The sequence below is a fragment of the Grammomys surdaster genome, unplaced genomic scaffold (assembly GCF_004785775.1).
Source record: "Grammomys surdaster isolate TR1022 unplaced genomic scaffold, NIH_TR_1.0 126039, whole genome shotgun sequence".
Lineage (NCBI taxonomy): Eukaryota > Metazoa > Chordata > Mammalia > Rodentia > Muridae > Grammomys > Grammomys surdaster.
The window spans coordinates 2,919,036-2,943,381 of record NW_021620852.1 but is presented as its reverse complement, the minus strand read 5'-3'; the positions used below and the strand labels follow the sequence as shown (position 1 = coordinate 2,943,381).

Sequence of the window (24,346 nt, the reverse complement as noted above, 5' to 3'; positions counted from 1 at the left end):
GGTGTGGAGAGACTGGGGGAATTAAATATATGAGAAAAGGAAAAAGGAGAATGGGGTCATGAGAGGGGAATTTTTGGTGCTTGTGAGAAAACTCCAAGAAAACGAGACAAGAGCTATGACCTCAGTTTCTTCAAATACATGTAATTGTTCTTGGGATGTGCTTTTGTGCCCCTCCCAGGTGTAGCAGATAAGGGTGACTTTACTTCAGCTGTTTTTATTAATATGGCTCTATACAAAAACATGTTTTTGCCATTGTGCAGTTTATCCTTGTGATGCTACACTTACTTGGGTGACTCTTCTTAACCCTCAGAATATAAATTGTCTGATGCTTTGAATAAAGGTGGCTATTGCATTAGACTTTAGTTCACCTTGTTTTTAGGCCCTGCTCTCCCAAGTTCACACCCCCAATTAGTGGCACCTGAACAGGGGCCTGAAGCTGGCTATAAGAGAGTGGTCACGCAAAGAGGTAAATGAGCATAATGAAGCAGAAAGCAGGAAAGTATTGAGCCTGTGTACTTTTCTTTTTAAGCAAAGGAGGAACAAAAAGTATAATCCCCAGTTTTCTGAAGGAATTTTAGATGAAGTATGAGACAGAGTCTGAAAGAGTATTGAAGAGGCAACAATAATAAGGGGGGGGGAATCTGTTTGTCTTAATTAGGGTTTTACTGCTGGGAAAAGACACCATGACCAAGGCAACTCTTATAAGGATAACATTTAATTGGGAGTGACTTATGGGCTGAGAGGTTAGTAGAGTATTATCAAGGCAGGTATGGTGCAGAAGGAGCTGAGAGTTCTATGTCTCCATCTGAAGGCTGCTAGCAGAATACTGACTTCCAGGCTGCTAGGACTAGGGTATTAAAGCCCATGCCCACAGTGACACACTTCTTCCAACAAGACTACACTTCTAAACAGTGCCACTACCTAGGCCAAGAATATACAAACTACCACACTGTTCAAATTTGGGTCAGAATTGGGCCAATTCACTTGGGCTGTTACCAAAATACTTAGGAAAATAAGGAGGATATTAATCACAAGAAAGAGATGGATAATTCTTTGAATGAATAGAAACTGGGTGATCAAACCTTAAAATTGGTAAGAGGCAATGAAGGAGGTTTTCTCTGTGCAGGCAGAATCAAAAGTAAAACCAGTACCACCTGTGTTAGTGGAGGGTTAGCCATGTATCTTCCATTGCCTGAAATGACCCTAAAGCATGGAATGGGGAACTTAGTATCAATTTAATACAGAATTGTCTCCACATTTTTGATGAGGAAAGCTTATGAAAACGCTAACTTTACATCTTAGGCAAGCCAGGGCATGGCAGGAAAACAGAATTTAGCAGTTCCTCCCTGGCTTCACGAGGTACACTTCATATTTCCAGTGCGATTTCAACAAAATCAAAATGTTTATAAGCCCTAGCGTCTCTATTTCAAACTCTCAAAGGAAAGGCAGTGTTGGACAGGCCTACTATATCATCTAGAGTGCAAGAACTGCAGCTATCTGATTCTAGACTAAAAGAGGTGTTTGCTTATCATGTGGATCACTGCCTTTAAACTTATTTTCCCCAATAAATTGTCTCTTATAGGTATTATAGAATAAGAGGATAAACCTTGGGATGAATTTATTTACAGCACAAAGGCCATAAAAATATTAACTGCTTACCTGACTCTTCTTGCTCAATTTAGCAAATCTAGGGAGGACCTGATGTCAATAATTATATAGAATTTATCCTTGCTATATCATATTAACCCTAACATTTAAAAGAGCATTACAGAACCTATGGATTTTTAAATTCCACTTGCAGATTACCACAGATGGATAGGAAATCATTATCCAGCTGCTAAGCTATTGAATTCTCTCATGAACAGAACTTGTAATTACAAAAATTGTTCAACCTTCCCCATTCCATAGATACTTATATTATTGATGGTTCATCTAAGGATATGAGTGGGATTCTTGGTATACTTTTTCCTCAGTCCAACAGGTGGAACTGGCTGCTTTGATTCATCTATTACAGTTAAGGCCTGTAGAATAAGCAAGCAGATGCATTAACCTGCCCCATTTTTACTTCTCCAGAAGAAAGTTGGGAAGGAGTTTGCATCTGTCATTGCAGATGGATCCACTGAAACATCATGGATTCCTTTTTAGCTCATCTAGCCCCAAGCCATCAAAGACTCTTGCAGAGTGTGAGGAGACAGTGTAAGTCACCAGAAAGATAGCGAGCCTCCAGCTAAATGATAAAAGGAGATGTGGCTCTACCATCCAAAGTCAAGTCTGCCCACCTGGAGCCAAGTGACAGCCTACGCACCTGGGGAGAAGTTACCTTGGGTTGTAATAGACTCACTCCTTCACCTGGAGAAGGGACTTTAATTTCTCCTTAGAATTTGGATCACTTCCCAATTGCATTGGACATCATAAAATTTGTATTTCTGTTAAAGGCAAATATGAGATTATATTCTACAAGATACTAGAACTACTAATCATCTGGGTCTCTTTTCAAGCGATTCTCTAGATTTTTGTGATGAATATAATAATGTAACTAGTAGTATCAGACATACTTTGGATCTCTGTTCTTGGTGGCACAGAATTAAACAATGCTTTCACTGTTCTAATATCCACTGTGTTTATAACTTGCTTGCTTATAGGATACTCACGCATCAAATGCAAATTAGTTTTATCTAGAACATCTCAAGTCACAATCACTCTGGGTATCCTGCTATCAAAAAATAAAAAAGGGGAGATGCCAGCGAGCTTGTGAGAAAATTACAAGAAAACAAGACAAGAGTCTTGTGACCTCAGTTTCTTCGAAACACAGAATTGTTCTTGGAATGTGTTTTCAGGCATCTCCTTAGTGTAGCAGATAGGAGTGAGTTTACTTCAGCTGTTATTGTCCATATGCGTCTATGGAAAACCATATTTTTGCCACATGTGGCTTGTCCTTGTGATTGAACACCTCATATGATTCTTAACCCTCAGAATATAAACTGTCTTTATAAAGATGCTCTGAATAAAGTTGGCTATTGCATGCAACCTTAGGGTGACTCATTTTCAGGTCCCCCTCCCACAGGTTCATGCTGCCAACTAAAGCAGTAAACAGCAGTTATATTATTCACACGTACATGGAAACTGTTCCCCTTACTGGTTGTATATGGTTGGTACTTACTGCTTGAAGTATTACACATGGCTGTTTGGCTATAATGGTTGCTTACTTAAGAGTGTGGAAGGGTAATAAGACAAGGATAGCAGCTACAAATAACTTTTTTCATAATTTTTTACAGAAAACGAAAGGCAATGAGAACACTCTCTGAAACAGGTGAAGTCACTAGGACAACCTTTCCTGTTCTTCACATCTCCGAACCATTTTGATAGAGTTAGCAGGAGTTGGTGAGTGGGAGAACAACCTTCCCAACCCTCCCACACCTCTTTTCAGTTCCCGGCCTCTCAATCTCCTTGCATTTAGTCCAGCTTCTTGGACTTTTACTTATATCTGCTCAAAGGAAGACTCTTTGCTCTCAAAATGTATTTAAGCAGGCAGCTACTTAACTGATTTTTACCTATTAAAATATAAATGCTCCTTTTGTGGACTGAAATACTATTACTCAGACTTTAAGAGTTAGACTAAGCTTACTCAGTGAGCACAGGTCCCTGGGTTCAACCCCAGCAACAAAAACAAAACAAGTTACAGACCAAAGAGTATCATGTAGCTGGATGTCTACACTGAACAGCCAAACTGTCCCCTTAGTAATTGGGAGTATCAATGAAAAACATGCCATGATGTCCTATAGAGATTTACATTGGGAGAAGGTACAGAGGAGACAAATGCTGCACTGAGCCTCAAGAAACAGGAAGAATTTGAACATGGCTTAATTGGTGCTAACATTAATATTAATTTCTTTGACCCAATAAAGAGCCAAGAAAAGGAAACAGACTGTCACTCAGTTTCTTCCAAGCAAGAGGCTTACTCTCAGCCACTTGAGGTCCAATCCTGTAGTGCAACCTCTGCTTCATTTCAGTAGTAAAAGGCATGCACAAGTCATTAAAAATGTAGACAAGGCTTTATGTTATATTTATTTATTCTCCAGCTTGTACAAACTGGATGTAGAAGCATAAACATAGTACATTTCTACCATCTTCAACAAAAATATAACCAATATGTACAATTATTGTATTAAAAATACAAAAGGGATACAGACTCCACCAATGTCTTTCTAAAAGACATACAGGTACAAGTGGTATCAAAAGTATGAGGAAATCACCAGTTAATTTTACATTCTGCACTTGACATCACAGAGCGAACTGAGATTAGCAGTCCTATGTTCTACAATTACTTAATGTTTAGATAACATCTGTGCAATTTGTGGTAGAGCTAGAGTTTTGTCTTTCTATATGCACATGAGGTCCATAGCCTATAGAGTAAAACTGGCAATAATGCATATTACATGGAAAATTACAAATGCGTAAGTGACAATGTGATACAGAAGTAGACAAACGGCATGACATAGAAGAGAATTATTAAATAAAGCACTGACATTGTTTGACACAGTGAAAAAACACTGCAATTCGACCTTTAAAATTTGAAGCTATTTACGTTTATCTACTGATCAATATGATCAGCTGAATTTAATGGAAAAATCCAAGATCAGCAGCCCCTCACATCTGAGTACTACTCGGATTGGCAGCCTTCACTTTTCCGGAGTCTGTGCAAAAACAACACAAGAATAGACCAGCGGGGTCATTTTCAGTCATTCTTGGGCTAACAGCAGCTATGAGCAGACGGGCGCTACCCTTAGGCCTTCTCCATATGCAGCGTCCACAAAACCACTTACAGGTCAGTCTTTGGTGACTAACCCTCTTTGCAAAGGCTGGCGTATTTAACCATGTTTGTGACCTTTACTTATGTTTAAAGACATACTCTCTGGTGCCAATCCAGCAAGGGGAGGCTGTCTTGAAAGAGCAGTACAAACAGCTGGCATTTGCTCCAACACCCCAGGCTGCTTCACTGCAATGCTATCCAGTTATAAATGTTTCTTTTAAAAAATAAAAACAAAAATCTCTAAAACCCTAAATCAACAAAACTCAAAAAAAAAAAAAACAAAACCAAAAACAACAACAAAAAAAATATAACTTAAAAACAGGGGTTGCCATCCATTGTAACTGAGCAGGACACACTCTCAAATAACACCATCCTGCCTCCTAAGGCTCAGACAGGACACACATGTCCTAGTTCCCTCCCCTGGCCATGTGCAAACAGTTTTACATTAGAGCCTCACCCACTGGGGAAGGAGCAGGTGAGGAGTCTTGGTATTTAAGTAATTGGCTAATGTTTGATGCTTCTGGGATAGGGCACTTCACGGGCATGGCCAGAAGGACATGGGAAGACAAGGTCACTGCCCAGGTCTTCCCTTGGTGTGGCCAAACCCTGTCCGGCATATTTGGTTTTTCAGAAACCCTGGCTGGCAATCCTACTTAAGGTTCAAAATAATACTGTAATCATTAAATGGATATAACATTTACTCTCTGAACACAATCTTTAAACTTATTTTTTTAAAGGATATTGTAAACAAGTGGACAAGCACTGTACTCAAAGGATTTCATATCAGTCTTTGTCTTCCTTGGTGGGTTAGAGACCCCAAGTAGTTCAAAGGCTAGCTTTTCTCATCTTCCAAATGAGATCAGGGCTAGGACTGGACTGAAATCTAGGAGGAGGACTGGGAACTCCTTCCAGGCATGGAGAAGTGCTGCCAGAGGGAATCACCTTGTGATGACCTTGGAATTTGGAATGATACTGCGTGACGTGGCAGGCAGCAGCTCAGAGACTGCTGGGCTGTGCATTTCAAGCAACAAGTCTGCAAAGTGCCAGGGCAATTTCTTCACAGTATTTCACATGCAAAGGGGAAAGGAAGAAGGGGAGAAGAAGCCCCATGCTGCTTTAAGGCAGGGAAGGAGGCAAACTGGTCCACCATCCGCAGATGTGCGTGCCAAGGCTCCAAGGCTTGGGACGTCTTCTTGTGCTCTCCTTTGGGTAGCTCACTCTGGATCAAGGAGCCTGTGCCTCAAACAGCAGACACTTGTTCATCTTCTGCAAACACAGCAGGAGAGAAACCAAAATAAGGAATCAGCAAATAGATAATTTTTTTGCGCTATCATGTATTCACTTAACTTAAAAAAATATTATAATGACACTCACTTAAAACTCATATTTTTGGCAAGCAAGTATTCATAATTCTAAAAGCTTAAAATGGGTGCATCATCAAGCATGATGGTGTACACCTTTAATTCTAGTATTCAATAGACAGAAGCAGGCAGGTCTCTTTGAGGTCAGCCTGGTCTACAGAGCAAGTTCCAGGACAGCCAGGGTTGTACAGAGAAATCCTGTCTCAAAAAATAAACAAAAACAACAAAATGGGCGCATCATGCAAATCTCAACAAATATCCACAATATCCACAAAAATATGTGTATATATCTTTGGGGCTGGGTTGAGAAAGGGTTTCTTTATGTGGCCTTGGCTGTGCTGGAACTCCCTATGTAGACTAGGCTGGCCTCAAAGAGATCCTCTTGCCTCTGCTTCCCAAACGCTGGGATTAAATCTGTGCACTGTCATACCTGGTTTATACAAACTATTAACAAGGCAACGGGGTGTAGTCATTTAGGTCCATAATTCCAGCACCCAGGAAGCTGAGCCAGGAGTAAGTACCTGAAGTTGGTCCAGCCTACTGTCTTATAAACAGTAATAATTGTGATGGGCAGTCTAGGTTGCCACCTGGACTAACCTGGAAAATGGAAACTTTGACTTGAGGAACTGCCTCCATTAGGTGGCCTGTTAGATATTTTCTTGATTGCTAGTTGATGTAGGAGGGTCCAGCCCACTGCAGGTGGTATCATCACTAGGAAAGTAGGACTGGCCTATGAATATGAGCTGAATGTGAGCCTGGGTGTAATCCAGTAAGCAGTATTTCCCCAGGGTCTCTGCTTCAGTTCCTGCTCAACTTCCCTGAATGATAGACTGTTACCTGGAATGTGATATATAATAAACCCTTTCCTTCCCCTAGTTGGTTTTGGTCAAAATGTTTTTATAACAGAAAAAGGAACCAAACTAAGATAGCAATAAATAAATAAAATTATGTACATTACATTCTTATTGGTTGGAAAGTTATTAGTAAAATGTATTTAAGTTCTAATACAAAATGTAGTTTTCTAAGATTTATTTTATATGTATGCCTGTTTCTGTGTGAGGTACATGCATGTGAGTAAAGTTGTCCCTGGGAACCAGAAGAAACTAAGGAAACGGAACTTCGCTGCAGGAGCAGTATACACTCTTAACCACAGTCATCCCTCCAGGCCTTCCTTTAAAAACGTTTGCTTTTTACATTCTGTATGTGTATGTACACACACATGAGAGCCAGAGGCCAGCAGAGTGTGTTGGATCTCCTGTAGTTAGAGTTACAGGGGCTGTAAGATGTCCATGTGAGTGCTGGGAGCTTAACTCTTGTCCTCTAGTCGAGAAACAAGAACTCTCAGCCACAGAACCATCTCTTTAGCCACAAGCCCCTCAGTTTTTAACAACACAGTTATACCATAAGAAGTCTAGAAGGAGTCCTCTTTCCAAGACTGGGCGTTTGTTTCCCACACTCCACATGGTAGGTCACAACCTTTTTAACAGTTCCAGGGAATCAAATGTGCTCTCATTTGAACTGGCCTCCACAGGCAAAAGGCATGTATACTCATATACACACACATACAGGCAAACACTCATACCCACATAAAATAAAAACAAAAAATTTCCAGGAGGGCTGGAGAAATGTCTCAGAGGTTAAGAGCACTGACTGTTCTCCCAGAGGTCCTGAGTTCAATTCCCAGCAACCACATGGTAGCTCACAACCATCTGTAATGGGACCTGACACCCTCTTCTGGTGTGTCTGAAGACAGCTACAGTGTACCCACATGCATAAAATAAATAAACAAACCTTTATTTAAAAAAATTCCAGAATATACAAAAATGTCAATATTTATTTATCTACAATTGAATGACTGTAATTCCTACTTATTATGTTTAGACTTTTCTATAATGGTTGTGTAATAAAGTAAACTACCCTGAGCACTTAAAAAGAGTGAGGAACAGGATCTCCTTGCCCTCAACCCAGTGGTGGCAGGAACATCTAAAGAAAGGCAGAGAGCTCTACACTGTGCACAGCTTTTTACTTCTGTCATTTCCAAGCCACTTTCTACCTACTAAGTTGCCAACTGCCATGTTTCCACTGGAAACCTAACCAGCAGCGCTTCCATAGGTGAAGATGTTTCTCTGAATTCTTGAAATGAGCAACAACCAGAGATTTTTACTCTTATCCTTAAAACAGAGCCACAAAAAAGCTTCAGCTTTACTAAGTATTGTGATGGAAATCCAGGCTACTTGTGTCACAGGTAGAATTAGCACCCCCTAGGTCCAGGGCTCTACCCTAGCTCAGGGGTGGGGATTGGCGTGAGGGTGGGGGTTAAGTCCATACCTTCTTCCAGGCAAGCGACTCTGATAATCGCTGCAGTTCTTAAACCATTGAAAGAAAAGTTCTTCCTCTCGCAAGAGGAAAAATTAAATAAAAAATAAAAAATAAAAAAACGAGTCCTCTACAGCATGCAGTTAAAACTCCTGGAGCCACCGTCCCCACTCTTACAAGTTCCCAGTGGGTTATCCCAGGAGCCCGGGTGGGGTGTGGGGGAAGCCTACCATCCTCCTCCGCTCCGGAGAAGCCCTGCGGCTGGAACGGCGCGAGGCGTGGGTCTGCATCGCTGGGCTTGTGCCACTGCGGCTTGCTGCCTGGCCGGCTGGCTGTGGCTACAGGTGGAGTCTGGCCCGGTGCTGGGGCCTCAGTAGGCCGTGCCACCATGCGGGACCGCTGCAGGGCCACGTTGTAATCCGGGGGCTTCCTGGCTGGGTGGCAAGGCCCTTCTGGGAAATCGGTGATGGGGATGCCCACGTAGCCTGGAGGTGTAGGAGGTGGCTCCCGGTATCTGCCTTCCTTCCGTGCTGCAAAGACAAGGCAGGGTGTCAGGTACAAGGCCTTTCAAGCTCCATAAGGCTGCTGCGCAGGGTAGACATATTAGGGAACCAGGCTGTCTGTAGCAAATACTCACCAGGTCATTTCTGTGTAGTGGTATGAGTGCTGAACAAAGCTACTTCTGCAAACCATGGGAATTCAGCTAAAAATAGTGTACGTTAAAACTATTGGCCACCTAACCCGTAGCCCTATTGTGAAGATGAAAGCAAAACAAGGCACAAGAGGGACCAGGAACATGGCTGGAGCACATTAGAGCCAGGTAAAAATCCCCTTTTCCTCTTCTCTTCCTGTACCTGAAGAGGGATACAGTTCATGTTTGGTGGACATTTCCCAGTAATATCAATTGGAGAACCAGTTCTGTATTGTTCCAGCTCTCTAGGTTTCATGTTGGAAAACAGTCAATGAAGGTAAAATCAGAAGACTGGCTCAGGATGACAACGTACAAAGTCCTGGAGACCAAACGGCATTTGCTTTCCTGAGAGTTCATGATTTCTTTAATGAAAAACTATTAATCTGTGACCTGTAACCAGAAATTTGTGAAACTGACTACAATTCAAGTTTTCTTTTCTTGATTTTTTTTTTTAGGAGCTAGAGATAATTTTTCTTTCCTCTTCATCAATAAAAATCCTGAGAATTAGTTTGTTAACAGAAAATGTTTCAAAACAACCAGCTGAAGAATTATGAACTGAACTTCCTTACTCATCATGAAGGTATATTAAATTTGACATCCACACATCACCTTTTATGTGGCCAAAGAACTATTTCCTCGTTAATACAAGTGATGTGTGATATAGCTGTATTCTAGAAGGTTTTCTCCATACCTCACAAGCTACATTGCAGTTCTAGTAGACAGACATTCATTCATGCATGCTGCAGGGAATAGCACTCTGGGACTCGAGGAGCACACCAGTCTTTATATCAGAGAGCACCAGCACTTTCAGGTACTGCTGATATTGTCAAGACCTTTTCCATCCTCACACTAACCCTATTAGGATAAAATTATGGGGGCTAGAGAAATAGGTCAGTGGTTAATATCACTGGCTGTTCTTACAAAGGGCCTGGATTCAATTCCCAGCACCCACATAGCAGATCACAGGGGATTAGACACTCTCACCAGACATATGTTGGCAAAACACCTATGCTCCTAAAAGAAAAATAAATATATCGTTGTTTTAGAAGGTAAAATTATGAAGCCCATTTTAAAGACGAGCAAGCATAGCAAAGTGTCTGAAGTGTCAGAGGACAGGGATTTTGGCTCTGACTGACACCCCTCTCCCCAGTTTATACTCATTTCTGAACTCTTTACTCCTGTTCTAGAATGCACAAAGAATTTGTTTAATAGAGAAACAATGTGTCTGTATAACAAAAATCAATGAAAAAGGTTTCAATATACAAAGGATATAGAGTTCTTAATACAATTCAAGGGGATAAGAAAATAATAAACCATTCTTGTAAGTTTCAATGAAAGGAAATCACTGTGTGAAGAACATAGATATCTATCTTAATCATTTTCAGGTAAAGTGAAAAAACTAGACTAGATAACAGCCACACCAAGAACCTATTGGACCTATTGGTTGTGGGCTGAGGGCTAATCTTTACTGGATGTTTAATTGCACATCTTGACCACAAGGCCAAGTCACCTCAGTTCTGATCACACCACTGAGCTGGAACCATATGCAGCAATGGACAACTGAGAGAGGAGCCGGTCTCCACAGTTGTTACCCAGTTCCACGGTAGTTAAGTGACACCCATGGTTCAGGTGCACCCCAGCACTCCATTTCCACACTTACCGATGAGTCCCTTTGTAGTGCTCGGTGTCACAGCTATGTGGGCAGGCATAGGGACAGGTTTGGCTTCCTCTGTAGTCACAGGCACCATGCTGCTGCTCTCTGACTCAGCGGAGACATCCTTCCCACCCCTTCGCTTGATAGTGCCCGTGTCGCCTTCTGAGTCTTCTCCCCAGTAGCCCGTGGAAGACGCCCAGCTGGCCCGGGATTGGGCTTGTTCAAGACTCTCTCTACTTTGATTTTGTCTACTATATTTTGTGCTATGATCAGAAAACATAATTTGGTCCATATGGCCACCAGAGGGCCATATACCTGCGGCATCCCCTGAATAGTCAAAGTGAGTGTGCCCAAATGGCAAGGTTTCCCAGCTTCTCTGGTGCTGAATGGTCTGTATGTTGTCATGAGAACCACTTGAACATGACGTCCAGCTCCCACGACCGCTGTCAGCAGCATCGAGGGAAGCACGGTCCCCTTGGTCATGGGAAAGCTCCTCTGTGCTAGGAGAAGAGATGACTGTCGCTGTGGCATACAGGCCTCGGCTTTCAGACACTGGGGCAAATGACCTATCCAGCAAAACACAGGAAAGGAAGATGTGAGGCTGTTAAATACCCTTTTGCTGATGAGCTGTTACTCTGCTTTGAGACAGGCTCTTGGTTTGAAGTCTAGGCTAGCCTTCAACTCACGAACCTCTTCCTCAGCCAATGTGTTAGGATAACAGACATGAGCTGCCATGCCTATAAAATATCTTTTCCCTTAGAAAGGCGGCTTTCTTCCACCCCAGAAAGGAAGAAAGTACTCTTGAATGGGATCAGAGATCTGCCATATCGTTCATCTCTCTACAAAGCAAACATGGGAAGAGAACAACTTGCTACAAAGAAGGAACATTTAGACTTTCCCTACAATGCTCAGGACGGTAGAATATACTCTACTCTGGTTATCCACTCTCCTCTGGAAGGCAGCTCAGACAGAGACTGGGCTATGTCTACAACTGTTACACTCTTCCTGCAGCACAGAGCCACAGAGGAGCAGGAGGAGTAAACACAATTATAAAAGCAGACTGCCCAACAAAAATAGCAAGGCACTTACTCACAGTCCCATAGAAAGAGAGGAAAGAATGAGAGGAACAGCCGCTTACCCTAAGCTGTATTGATCAGGCTCCGTCAGGGCCCGCCGCTCCATCCTGCCCACACCTAGGTTGCTTTCCACAATGCTGACAGAATGCCTCTGGCGCCGTTCATCGTGCAGAGAGACTGGCACTGAGTCAAAAGAAGAATTGCTGACAATACTGGATCGTGAAGAAATCTCACTGTGACCAGAATCTGAGAAATTATCCACGGTACCACTGAGAGCCAGCGCATAACCTGAATGAGAAATGTAAATGCAGTAGTTAGATATTTTAGGCTTCAAAAAGTAAACAGGTCCACCAAATGGGCAAAAACATAAGTAGACAATGAAATGGGTTTTTTTTTTCAAGAATGTATAAATACCTGAAGACTGAGAGATTCAAATTTTACTCTAATAAAGTATAAGTTGCTTATTCAATGGTGAGAAAAGTATCTATTGTTACACACCCTCAGTGAAGATGAAGACACTATGGTGTGTCTCAACTATTCTTGCTTCTTTAGCTACAAACACACTGCTGTTGGTAAGCCCAACTGAGCACAGCTCAAAGACTGAGCATTTGTCTGGCATGTCTGAGACATCAATTTCAACCTTAGCAGAGTATGACAAGACAAACAAAACTGGCCTCCCAAAACCTCCCACAAGCAAACTCCATCAAGAAGAACTGATGAGTCTTAGAAATGTGGACCAATCCTCAAACTGCAGACAGTGAGTGTCTTATTTGCTTTTTTTTTGTTTGTTTTTCAAGATAGGGTTTCTCTGTGTAGTCCTGGCTGTCTTAGAACCTGATCTGTAGACCAGGCTGGCCCTGAACTCAGATCCACCCGCCTCTGCATCCCTAGTGCTGGGATTAAAGGTGTGTGCCACCACACTTGTCTGAGTGTCTTATTTTGAATAGATGTTTTGACTTTTAGAGAATGGCACAGAAGTTCGACAGGAAGTATCCATACGTTCTTAAGAGTTTAAGTGGACACAAAGATAACAAGGATAAGACATGAAGAAGATACTTTTGGATTTTTGTCATTTATTTTTTCAACATTGATAATGTATTAGTTAATGGCCTACAAGAGAGTTGTTTTGAAGGATGTAGCATGCATTTCCTCAGCCCTGTACTGGCTCAATAGATGTTCATTTCCTGTTCTGAGAGGACTCATAACTCTCAGCTGTTCCTAAAAATAATTTTGATAGTCACAAGATTCAGGGAGAGGGGAAACTTGCAGTCACAATTTTATATATTTAATGAAAACTTCCTCCATCTTTCTCAGCACTCAATTTTAAAATTTCCATAATAATATAAAGCTGATAAATAGATAGTCACACACAATGTAAATTTCTCCTCTTTTAGCCCAGGATAGCATCTACCAATCTTTCTGTTTACCAGCCTCAGAGAGGCATGCACTTCTTACACCTATTATAGTATAATTTTTTTCCAATGCTACTTACAAAACAAATACAATACCAGAGCGCATCTGAATGTTAAATGTCAGTTCAGTCCATACAGACCCTGATTTATATTTCAAAAGCTACACAGGTCTTGACATAGGTTTAACATAGTTATTTATGGTGTGTCTTTTAATAAATCACACTGCAAGTTCCAACAGACAAGGTTGAATCTCTCCTCACAAAGTCTGTCCCAATGCCTGATACTTGGAGGAATTCTTCTGTTTTCTTAGATAGCAAGTCAACTAGTTCTCCCAGCAGGCTTGGTTCTACAAGCCCTACCCATCCTAAAACTTCCGGGAACAGTTATTCTTGTTCCCGTTCTCAATTCAAAGAGAAAACTGCCAGGAGCCAGCAGACCTCAGCTGACTTCCACTGCCACGTAGCAGAAAAGAACTCCTGTGTGCACTCAGTGAGCCCTGGAACCACTGTATGCACATGTATGGAAAGCTATGGTTAGGCTGACTCTGCTCTGTCACTAAACTCTTAGCCCCTTTCACACTGTAAGGAAAACAATCTCCTTTACTCCTGGTTGACACACATGCAACTGATAGGTCAGCGGATGGAGGGAGCGACATGGGGAACTGTGGAAAGAAATTATCTCAGCTATTTTAATCTGAGAGAATATCAACCTAAGGATAGATGTAGTCTCTTGAAAACAAGAAAGGCAATCAAGACTCATATCTGTATAATGAACAAAATAAGGAACATTAACATTTCACATTTTCAATGCCATATTACTGTGGCATACATTTCAATTAGAAAAAATTTAATATAAAAAATATAAAAACAATTCTTCCTACACTTATGATCAGTAAAAATAAAGGGGGGGGGTGTAGATATGTGGTGGGCAGGTTGTGGGCACTGGGGAAATTGTGGTCAGGTTGTAAAATGAGAGGAAAATGAAAACAAACAAACAAAATATTTTAAAAAGTTGGCCAGCAGTGGTAGCACATGACTGTTAATCTAGGGCAGAGGCAGGAAGATTGCTGAAAGTCTGGGGACATGATCAGTTCTGGACCACGCAGGGCTCATAAGATTTTTTAAAAATAATAATATCCCCCTCTCAAAAACCAAAAAGTTTTAAATAGTTATATAAGTAAATGCTGTCTATATCTAAAAGAAATATCAGGGAAGGGGCTGAACTCAGTATCTCAAGAGTCAAGTGTAGCACAGTGAAGCCTGCACCATAGGAAGGAGTCTGAAGCTGAGAGAGAACAGCACTCACTGTGTGCCCACCTGTGCTGCTGCCTGCAGAAGCATCAACCAGAGGGTCAGCAGAACAAGGGCCAACATACGGCAAAGGACCTCAGCAGACACACTATGGGGACAACAGAAGTATGAAAAGGGACCTAGAAGCTGAGGGGTCTCAGCACCCCATGCCAGATACTGCAGGCAGGAGCCACAGGGACCCAGCAGGCCAGTGGGGGAACCTGCTGCAGCACCCCAAGGGAATGAATACAGCCCAAACCAAGGAAGAACGCTGGCTGAGAACACAGTACCTTCTATTTCATTTACTGCTCATTTGGGTTTGTATTATTTTATTCTTTAATTATTATTTTATTTTACCTTAAATTTTTTTATTATCTATAAATATACATTTAAGCTTTTTTTTAAAAAAAAGTATATACATGTTTTTATCTTAAGCGTTAAGTTGTTGGGCTGTAACCTGTATCTCACTGGAAAATATTATTTATTTTTAAATTTGTATTTATTTATTTTACAGACATGAATGCTCTGCTTTTGTGAAGCTGGTGTACCATGTGGGTACCTGGTGCCTGAGAAGAAGGCCAGTATCAGATCCCCTGAAACTGAAGTTGCAAGTGATTGTGAACTGCCATGTGGGTCCTGGGAACTGAACCTGGGTCCTCTGGAAGAGCAGCCAGTGCTCTTAACTGCTGAGCCATCTACAGTCTCTACTGTTTTCTTGATCCTTCAGCACACAGTTCCTTATTCTTAATCTACACCATCCTTCCCATTCTCTCTTCTCATTCACTCCTAACTTCACTGCTCTAATACTGATGCTTTTAACCCTTAAAAAAAAATCCTATCCCTTAAAAACTACTTTCCTCCTAAAGAGTATCCAGTGTTGCTGCCTCCAAACCTAACAGAAGAAAGACACCAGTGAAGACTACTAGTATCTTCCATAAAAACGTAATTAGGAAGAGATCAAACTATATTTGTAGAAGTCTTGAAAACCCTACAGATTTGATAAACACTTTCAGTCTAGTGCAAGATATAAATCAACATACAAAAAGTCTGCACTTTTTAATATAATTAATAGTGAGCTACAGAGAAGAAAATTAGAAACAATATCCCATTAATAACAGCACCAAGACACAGTGAAACTATCCAGGGATAAACTTAACAAAGGAGGTAAGAGACTAGTACAATGCAAACTTTTAAGACACTGGAATGATATTTGTTGAAATTCAAGGTGACACTTTTCACAGAACTAGAAAAAAAAAATCCTAAAATCCCCATAGAGACACAAAAGACCAAGAGAGTCAAAGTAATTCTAAGCAGAATAAATACTGCTCAGAGCATTATCATATCTGATCTCAGACTGTATCTTAGTCATGGGGACAGCCATAGCACAGTACTGCGTAAAGAGAGACATGAAGATCACTGGAACAAACTGGAGTGCCCAGAAACAAACCCACACAATTACAGCCACCTTATTTTTGACGACAGTGTTAAAAACATATGCCAAGGAAGAGAAGGGCAAAGCAGACATGTTGGTACTTCCACGTACAGAGAATGAAATTGGGTCCCCATCTCTCCTCCTACATGAAAGTCTATCCCAAGTACACCAAAGACTCAATTTAATACCTAAAATGATTAAACTGTTTGAGGAAACTAATTCAAGATTTAGGTCCAGGCTAGTAGTCAAATAGCACCAGAAACAGCTCCAAGAACTGACAAATGGGATTATGAACTTCTCTATAACAATAAAAACTACTCACTAAGTGACCACAGCCTATGTGAAAAAACCTATGCCAATTCTATCTCACACAAGGGTTGATATCTACGCTATATATAAAACTGGAAAGATGAAACATTCCAAACCATGATGGCCACCAATAAACAAGCCACTCAGCTGAAAATATAGCACTTAAAAGAAGAAACATACAGACCAGTAAAAAGTTAAATTAAATTAAAGTTAAATTCCAGAATTCTTATCCATGAGGGAAATATTTAAGGCACCACTGTCAGAGTGTCATCTAGAAAACCAGTGACAACAAAGGTTAATGAGCATATGGGGGAAGGAGAGTCTCTCTTCATGGCCCTGGGAAATATAAACTGTGCAGCCACTGTGAAAATCAGTGTAGAGGTCCCTCAAAAAACTAAAACCAGAACTATCAATGACCCAGCTATACTTCTAGCAAAATACCCACAACTCCAACCTATAAGATATGTGCACATGTATGTCTACTGGGGCTCTATTCTAAATGCCAAGGATATGCAAGATGCCCAGCAGAAGGGTGGACAATGAATGTGGTGCACATACACAGTAGGTTTTATTCAGCCATAAAGAAAAATAAAACTATGGAAAATTCAGGAAATGGATGGAATTTGAAAATACTATCCTTGGCGAGAAAACTGAAGTTCAGAAAGACAAATAAACGAGCATTTTTTTCTAGTGTGTGGTTTCTTATCTCTAAGGTTAATGTCTTGGGTTTGGTGGTAAGAAAATGGATATTCCTGTGCTGTCACAGGCTTCCTAGCATACTAGTTGTAACACTAGCACCTGTCTTTTGTTAGCCAGTTAAGGGGAACCACAATCATCATCATCATTCTTCCAAATTTATAAACAGGTGAGGAAAATCCACTGTCACATCCCATCAGATCCTTTGCATACAATACTGAAACTTTTAGAGTGAACCGCTCTTGAATCCTCTGGACTAAACATGTAGACCTGAGCAGGGACAGGAGTCACTGAGACCTACCTTTCCTTGGAGAGCTCTGAGGTGAGGTGGGGGGTGATGACAGCTGTGAGGACGCATTTGATATTGTATCTTCTGCTTGCTTCCTATGACGGTCCAAACTCCCTTCTTCAGACAAGGACAGGATTTTCTTTAAAGCTTGTGGAGAATTTATGCCTATAAAAAAATGATAATAATTCAGGCTCCCATTTTAGAGAATGGAAAGGACTGAGGGTGTATGGCTCAGTGACAGAGCACTCGACTAGCACACACAGGCTTTCCAATAAACAACCAAAGAGTGAAGAAGACTGAAAGACTAAATAGTAAAAGCCCTTTTTTGTTTCAATATTCAGCATTGCCAATTTCAATCTATTTCTGACCTAAATGTTCTGTTTACGAAGCAAAGCATATGAAGCACGGCATGGGATAGCTTCTCACTGATTACCCATCAGAGCACTTGAAACACTACTTTTGATGTGTTACTTGGATTATGAACCCCAGCCAGAGATATTCAGCTCTGTCTTACTAAGCAACAGTGGGGAAAAAGCCAGAGAACTGGACATTTGAATTAAGGATGAAGGCAGGCATCCCATTTCAATTCCAGTTGAGCCTCAAGTTTGAGTTAGGAACAAGACATTTCAGTATTTTAGGAAAAGTCAGTTCTGAGAAAGAAGATAGCATGTGTGTGTGTGTGTGGGGGGGGATGTTGGTAGTAGGAGGAGAGACAAAGTAAAGGGATGAGAGCTAACAAGAGTTAACCACGGAAAGTCAATGAGAAGGCTCCAAGGCAGCCATGGCATTAATATTTGATTAAATAACAAGAGGGAGAAGAAGGCAGGAGACAGCTAGTCTTCTGTGGAGTACTCCAGAAGCCCAGGAGAGGTTTCTGAAGGGGTGGGTGGAGCCAGCACCAACACAGGAATAGAGAAGGAAGACGGAGGAAACAAAACCCCATGACAATACAGTGAAATAAGGAAGTCACATTAAAATGCCTTACAGATTCAGCACTTTCAGGCTGCTTTTGAACAATCAAGACATTTCTGGAATGTCATAATAGCCTATAATTATCTTGAGTCAGGGCTGGTTTTAATAATCATAAATTTAATAGACCCATTAGAAAGGAGTTGATGGAATCCAACCCTTCAGTGTATATCCTCTATTAGTGGTGTGACACTGTTTTATTTTATTTTATTTATATATTTCAGGCTGGCCTGGAACTCTATGTAGCTGAGGATGACCAAGCACTTCTGATCCTCCTGCCTCCACGTACTGAGTGCTTAGACAATAGCAACCATATCGGGCTTCTGTAGTGATGGGGATAGAACCCAGGAATTCATACATGCTAGGCAGGCACTCTCTAACTGAGCCCCATCAACAACCCCTTGATGCTGTTTTAATGTAATTCTATTACAAAATCACTCTTAAAAGCAGTTCTTTGATTAAGTATCAAAGTATTAACATACACAGTATGCATAAATTTATCCACTATATTAATGCTACATGAATGGGTACTTTTTTCCCCTTAAAACATTTTATTAAGCTGGGTGTGGTGGCACATGCTTTTGTAGGACAGAGGCGGGTGGATATTGGTAAGTTTGAAACTAGTCTGGTCCACATAGTGGAACCCTGACTTGAAAGAAAGAAAGGGGGGGGGGAGAGAACGAGAGAAAGAACACGTTTATTCATGTATGTGTGTGTTTGTGTCTCTATACAAACACACTAGGCTTTTTATAATTGATTATTTATTTATTGTGTGTGTTTATACCATGTTGAATGTGTGGAGGTCAGAGGACTACTTGTTGAAGTTGGTTCTCTCTTTCCATGATGTGGCTCCCAGGGATAACTCAGGTCATTAGGTTTAGTGGCAAGCACCCTTCCACACTGGCCATTTCACTGACCTATGAATGAACAATTTTGATAGGAAACTTTTTCCAGGGCCAGTCTCTCATACACACTTTCCAAAAGACTTCCATTATCTCTCAGTGGCTGTAGATAAGTAAAGATGCTACATGTTAGCAGCCATGTTTGGTACTTTGAAGTCATTCTAATCATAACCTATTTACTTTTTGAAACAGGGTTTCATTAAGTATTCCCAGCAGCCACTGAACCTCTGCCGCCCAGATGGGCTGCAAACTCACAGTCCACCTGGATGCTGGGATTACAGGTATGTATGACCACACATTGCAGGTACAATGTACTTTTACTAAGGTATAAGATGCTGGAATTGTTTAGGACAAAATAAGCCCATGAAACAGACTGGGGGAGGAAAACCTCTTAATATCTTTAAATTAGTATTTTTTTATAGTGCAACTTTAGATACATTAAACTTAATCTCAGGATGACAGGTGACATTTCATCCACATTATAAGGCTCATAAATTCAAATGAACCTAGAAGATATTCTGAGAGACATTCTCTTTGAGAAAATGGGAGACAGCTTTATATTCAGGAACGCCAACCTCACTGTTAAATATAGCTAATGGGTATTTGTAGATAAAAAGAAGAATGACAGTCTTCCATATGCAAAGTTCAGCACAGAGGAGGAGACAGAAGCACATGGCAGAACAGTCAGGAATGTATGTGGATTGAGAACACAGGCAATAGGGAAGCATGCCACTCAGTTTGCTTGCCATAAGACAAACACAAGAGTTGGAAAGGGAAAACATGTCATGTAAAGATTCTTGTTTCCTACAAACACAAATGAAACACTCACTGATCAGGAGGCGAGAGTGCAGGTGGGACACACTACCTACTGTCAGATCAGGAACAAGAACACAGGTGGGACACAGTCTACTGTCAACTCAGAACAAGAACACGGGTGGGATACACTACCTACTGTCAACTCAGGGAATGGGAATGAGTTTCCAAATCCAACTTTATGGACAACTTTAAAATTTTCTTTCCTTCCTTTTGTTCTAATTGTTTTCTTCTGCATAAATTCAGAAGCAAGAATAGTTGTATGGAAAGCTGTTCTGTGGTGTATTTACACAGAGAACCAATGAGCAGGGTACTGCTAATGCAAAGAAGATTCCTGATTTCCTTATTGTTCAGACATTAGCTGTGTCCTCTGTCTTTCAAGTTACAGAATAGGTGATCATCAAGTGGGAATCTACCTTCATGCCTGGCATGTGCTTTGGTTTGATTCATAGGCCCTCAGAATAAAAAACAAAAAGCACTTCAGACAAATAATTTAACTTAAACATATTTTGTCTAACCTTCTTGTAGTTACAAAATTTGCTTAAATGATGTATGCGAATGAGGTCAACTTCTGTATTTGTTAAAGCTTAAGTCAATAAGAGTGCAGTCCCCTGTGTCAACCCTTAAGTTGCCATGACAGATGACCTAACTAATATACAAGATGCTATTCCTACAGAATGGAAGGCCGTTTTGAAAACTAGTCAGTCAATAGGAATTAATATTCAGAATATATATAAAAAGCAAGAAATCAAATGCTATAAAAATTCAGTTAAAAAGTTAATTGAACAGGTAGTTCTCCAAAGAAGAAATGCAACTGACCAATAAACACACGAAAAACCTCCAATATCCCTAGCCACAAAGGAAATGCAGATCAAAACTACACAGAGATCCCATCTCATCCTAGTCAGAATGACCATCAAGAAAACAACAATTGCTAGTGACAATGGACTTCGAGGAGAAGAAGCCTTGTAGACTCAGGTGGGCAAGCCCAGCAGCCTCTAGGAAGTCAGTATGGAATGCCTTCCAAAGCTGAACAAGAACCAGCATATGACCAACCTACACCACCCGTGCCATCCACATTAACCCCTGCACTCTCCCCAACAGCAACACCACTGACCCACCTAGACACCTATCAACACATGGATAAAGAAAATACCGACATACACACAGTGGAAGATTATTCGGCCACACAAAAGAATGCAATTATGTCGTTTGTATAGAAAATGGATGGCACTAGAGATCACGCTCAGTGAAATAATTCGGACTCGGAATACAGCTATGCAGAGTCTACTTGAGGTCAGGAGAAGGGGGAGGCATTAAAGTAGAATGGGGACTGTTGGGAGATGTTAACAGGAGGGGAAGTGAAACAGGAGAGAGTGACAGAGGCCACTAGGATCATAGTGTATTAGATTTATGACGAGTGCAACAGTGGAGCCCACTATATAATTAATAGATGCTAAGAAAAAACGAAACATTGTTTATAAAAAGTTGTGAAGCTTAATTTGCCGTTTGTTTTAGAAGATAGCCACAGAGAAATAAAATGCCTCAGGCCAAATTATCCAGGATAAACATTATTTCCCAGCAAATACCACCTGAAAAGGGTGTTTAGAAACTTACCAAAAGGTGGCAGATCCTTCACCGGCACCTTCTTTCGTGAAGGGTAGAGGGACACAGCGGGCACCTGCAGTCCCTGGCTGACTTTATGCGGTGGTTGTGGCTGTGCCAGCGGCTGCTGAGGCTGCGCTTTCTGCTGGGGCCCTGCACGTGGAGCCACTGGGGAGGTCTCAGACTTGACAGGCTTTTTGTCTCCAGGATTCTTGGGCACTAGCAGTTGTTTAGGGTGAAAACAGAGCATAGAGCTAAGGTGTAGGCATAATATGGAGACAAGTTCAGGGCTGCAGAGATGTGCAGCTAGATCACCAGCTTATACCCCATCCCCCACTGCCACCCCAAGAACAGAGGGAGGGGAAACTCGAGCTTCAGAAAATGAGAGGCATTTCAGGACAAGTATATTTATTTGCCTTATGAATGAGTGATCTCAAAAGAGGGTTAAACTGCTAAGCAACAGGTTAAAAAAAAACAGGACAGGTCAATGTGCATGAATGTTAAACATGCAAACACATTGGCAGGCAAGATGTCTCAGGATGCTGCTGCCAAGCCTGACCACTGGAGCTTGTTCCCTGAAAACTATGGAAGGGGAGAACCAAGCTGTCCTCTAACCTCCACGTGTACGAAATAGCATATGCAGCACTAACCATCTACAGTTTATAAACAAATAAATGTTTTAAAAAACATGATACAAATCAAAATAGGGAAATCAAGAACTGTTTTAAAATGGCATCCAAAATTTGTTGCCACATCTGAGATACTGTTGTTAACTGTAATGTACTTTACTATCAAATGCTCCAAGGATGGAGCATTGTCTTTGAGCAAGCAGCAGCCAGTGCTGCTCAGGGACTGCAGGGTGGAAGGTAGTTTACAGGAGCACTAAGTGCTGTGGAAACTCCGCATGCAGAACTCACTGACATCACACACTCAGGGACCAAGGTTAGGAAACTCAAGTTGCTCATCTAAGCAAGCTCTTAGCCATGTCACATGGGACCTTTATAGTGTCATGGGTACAGATGGCCATTGAGTGTCCAAAGGGGTATGGAATCCCCTAGAATGTGAGTGGTTGATGGTTGTGAGCCACCATGTATGCTGGGAATTGTACTCGGATCCCCTGAAGAGCTGAGAGTGATCTTAGCCACTAAGTCATCGCTCCAGTCTCATGCCCTGGGTCAACTGAATCACGTGATCTTCTCAAGCTATCTATCTCACATTTAAACTATGAAGAAGATGAAATTCAAATTTGCCCTTAGAAGTTCACAAAGTGTCCTAAAAGCAAAACACTTCCATCTAATAATATAGGAGCCGATATACAGGAAAGCGCTCCATGTAAAGACTGGCTACATTCGTATTTTTCATTTTTAACAGTTTTGTGTCACTATGTTGTTCAGGGTGGCAACTGAAACCTTGGGTTCACACGACCCTCCAACGTCAGCCTCCTCAGAAGTTAGAACTGCAGATGTGCACCACCACATGTGATTCATAGCCTGGCCAGTTATTTGAACCTATGCATCGGGCTAAGATGTGGTAGACTGTGCAATAGGACCCCTGTTTAATGGGCATTGGACATTGTCAGAGCTAAGTTAACTCAGAAGCCAGCACACCCAGTACTGTACTCTTCTGATCTGACAATCCCTAACCATGTTGTCCCTCATTTTGGGAGTTCTTCTGTGAGGAAAAAAAAGGCATGCCAACCGGAGCCACAATCTCCTCTGTGTTCCCTGCTTGTGGTGTTGGCTGTGTGAGATGAAGCCAAAGCAAGGAGGTGTGAGCTCAGTGACCCATTACCACACTAACTTAACTGGACACGAAGACCCACAAGAAGAGTGTGCCTCAGGCACTGTGTGCCTTGTTGCTCCAAGCCCCCACTTGCCCTCACCATTACACATGGAACAGTCTGCAGCTGATTTGGGGAGGCACTCACATGTGCTGGTTGCTGGTTCACACTGCAGTGACAGTGTCTGAAGACTCTCCTCATCCATCTCCAGCTCCAGGTTGGACAGGTATTGCTTCACTTTCCGAGCCATTTGGGCATCTTCATACAGCTTTTTGGCATTGAGGAAGGAACTCCGGCGTACCCGCTTTTTATGCCCGCCCGTCTGAGCAACATCCAGCACTGTGGCATTCGCACTGCCCTGACTCAGCGACCTGTAAAACGGAAAACAAGCCTGCAACTCTCTGGAGCATGGGTGGGCTAATCTACCAGAACTGCCAGATTTGTGTAAAGAGTCTGCTTGAAAGGTCCCACGCCCCACTCCAGTAAGTAAACTGCTATGGGGGAATCCAGAATAACAGAGTTTAAAAGGAATCATACATAATACAAAGACACAAATATCTTTGCCATATGTTCTGCTCCTACCAGTAAATTCTGTTTCATCTCACAGAGCATTCAAAGTCCGTTCTCTCGCAGAAGCCAGAAAACATAATTGCATATAAATGCTTGTGCAAGGGTACTGACAGAAGGATGCTGAGAGATCATAGTGACAATTTACCAAATGAAACTTGCTTTTCTTGATGGGAGAATTTTGTACAGATTTCATTAAACCCAGCTACACTGGTCATAACTGTGTTCTTACTCTGTGGGTTGAATATGATGAGTTTTTAAAACAGTAAATCTGTTAATACAATGGTCATGCAAATGTAAACATTTATTATGGAAACTATTTAGTACATGAATTGTTAAGAATTATTTTTAAAGGGGGCTGATTCATACAGAATG

At 41.5% G+C, this 24,346-nt stretch overlaps 1 protein-coding gene across 5 annotated transcripts in view; it reads right to left on the bottom strand.

Moving 5' to 3' along the window:
• Positions 1–4,040: 4,040 nt before the first annotated feature.
• Positions 4,041–24,346, bottom strand: part of Rapgef2 (Rap guanine nucleotide exchange factor 2) — a 218,398-nt gene continuing 198,092 nt past the window's right edge. For 4 of the 5 annotated variants that reach the window (XM_028754903.1, XM_028754904.1, XM_028754906.1 and 1 more), the window contains 7 exons: positions 23,552–23,775; positions 21,637–21,843; positions 17,348–17,500; positions 11,971–12,196; positions 10,839–11,398; positions 8,718–9,017; positions 4,041–6,076 (listed from right to left, as the gene is read on the bottom strand). In XM_028754903.1, the coding sequence (XP_028610736.1) occupies positions 6,051–6,076; positions 8,718–9,017; positions 10,839–11,398; positions 11,971–12,196; positions 17,348–17,500; positions 21,637–21,843; positions 23,552–23,775 (1,696 nt within the window). In that variant the 3' untranslated portion in view covers positions 4,041–6,050. The remainder of the gene's footprint in view (positions 6,077–8,717; positions 9,018–10,838; positions 11,399–11,970; positions 12,197–17,347; positions 17,501–21,636; positions 21,844–23,551; positions 23,776–24,346) is intronic. The other variant, XM_028754905.1, reaches the window with a different exon arrangement.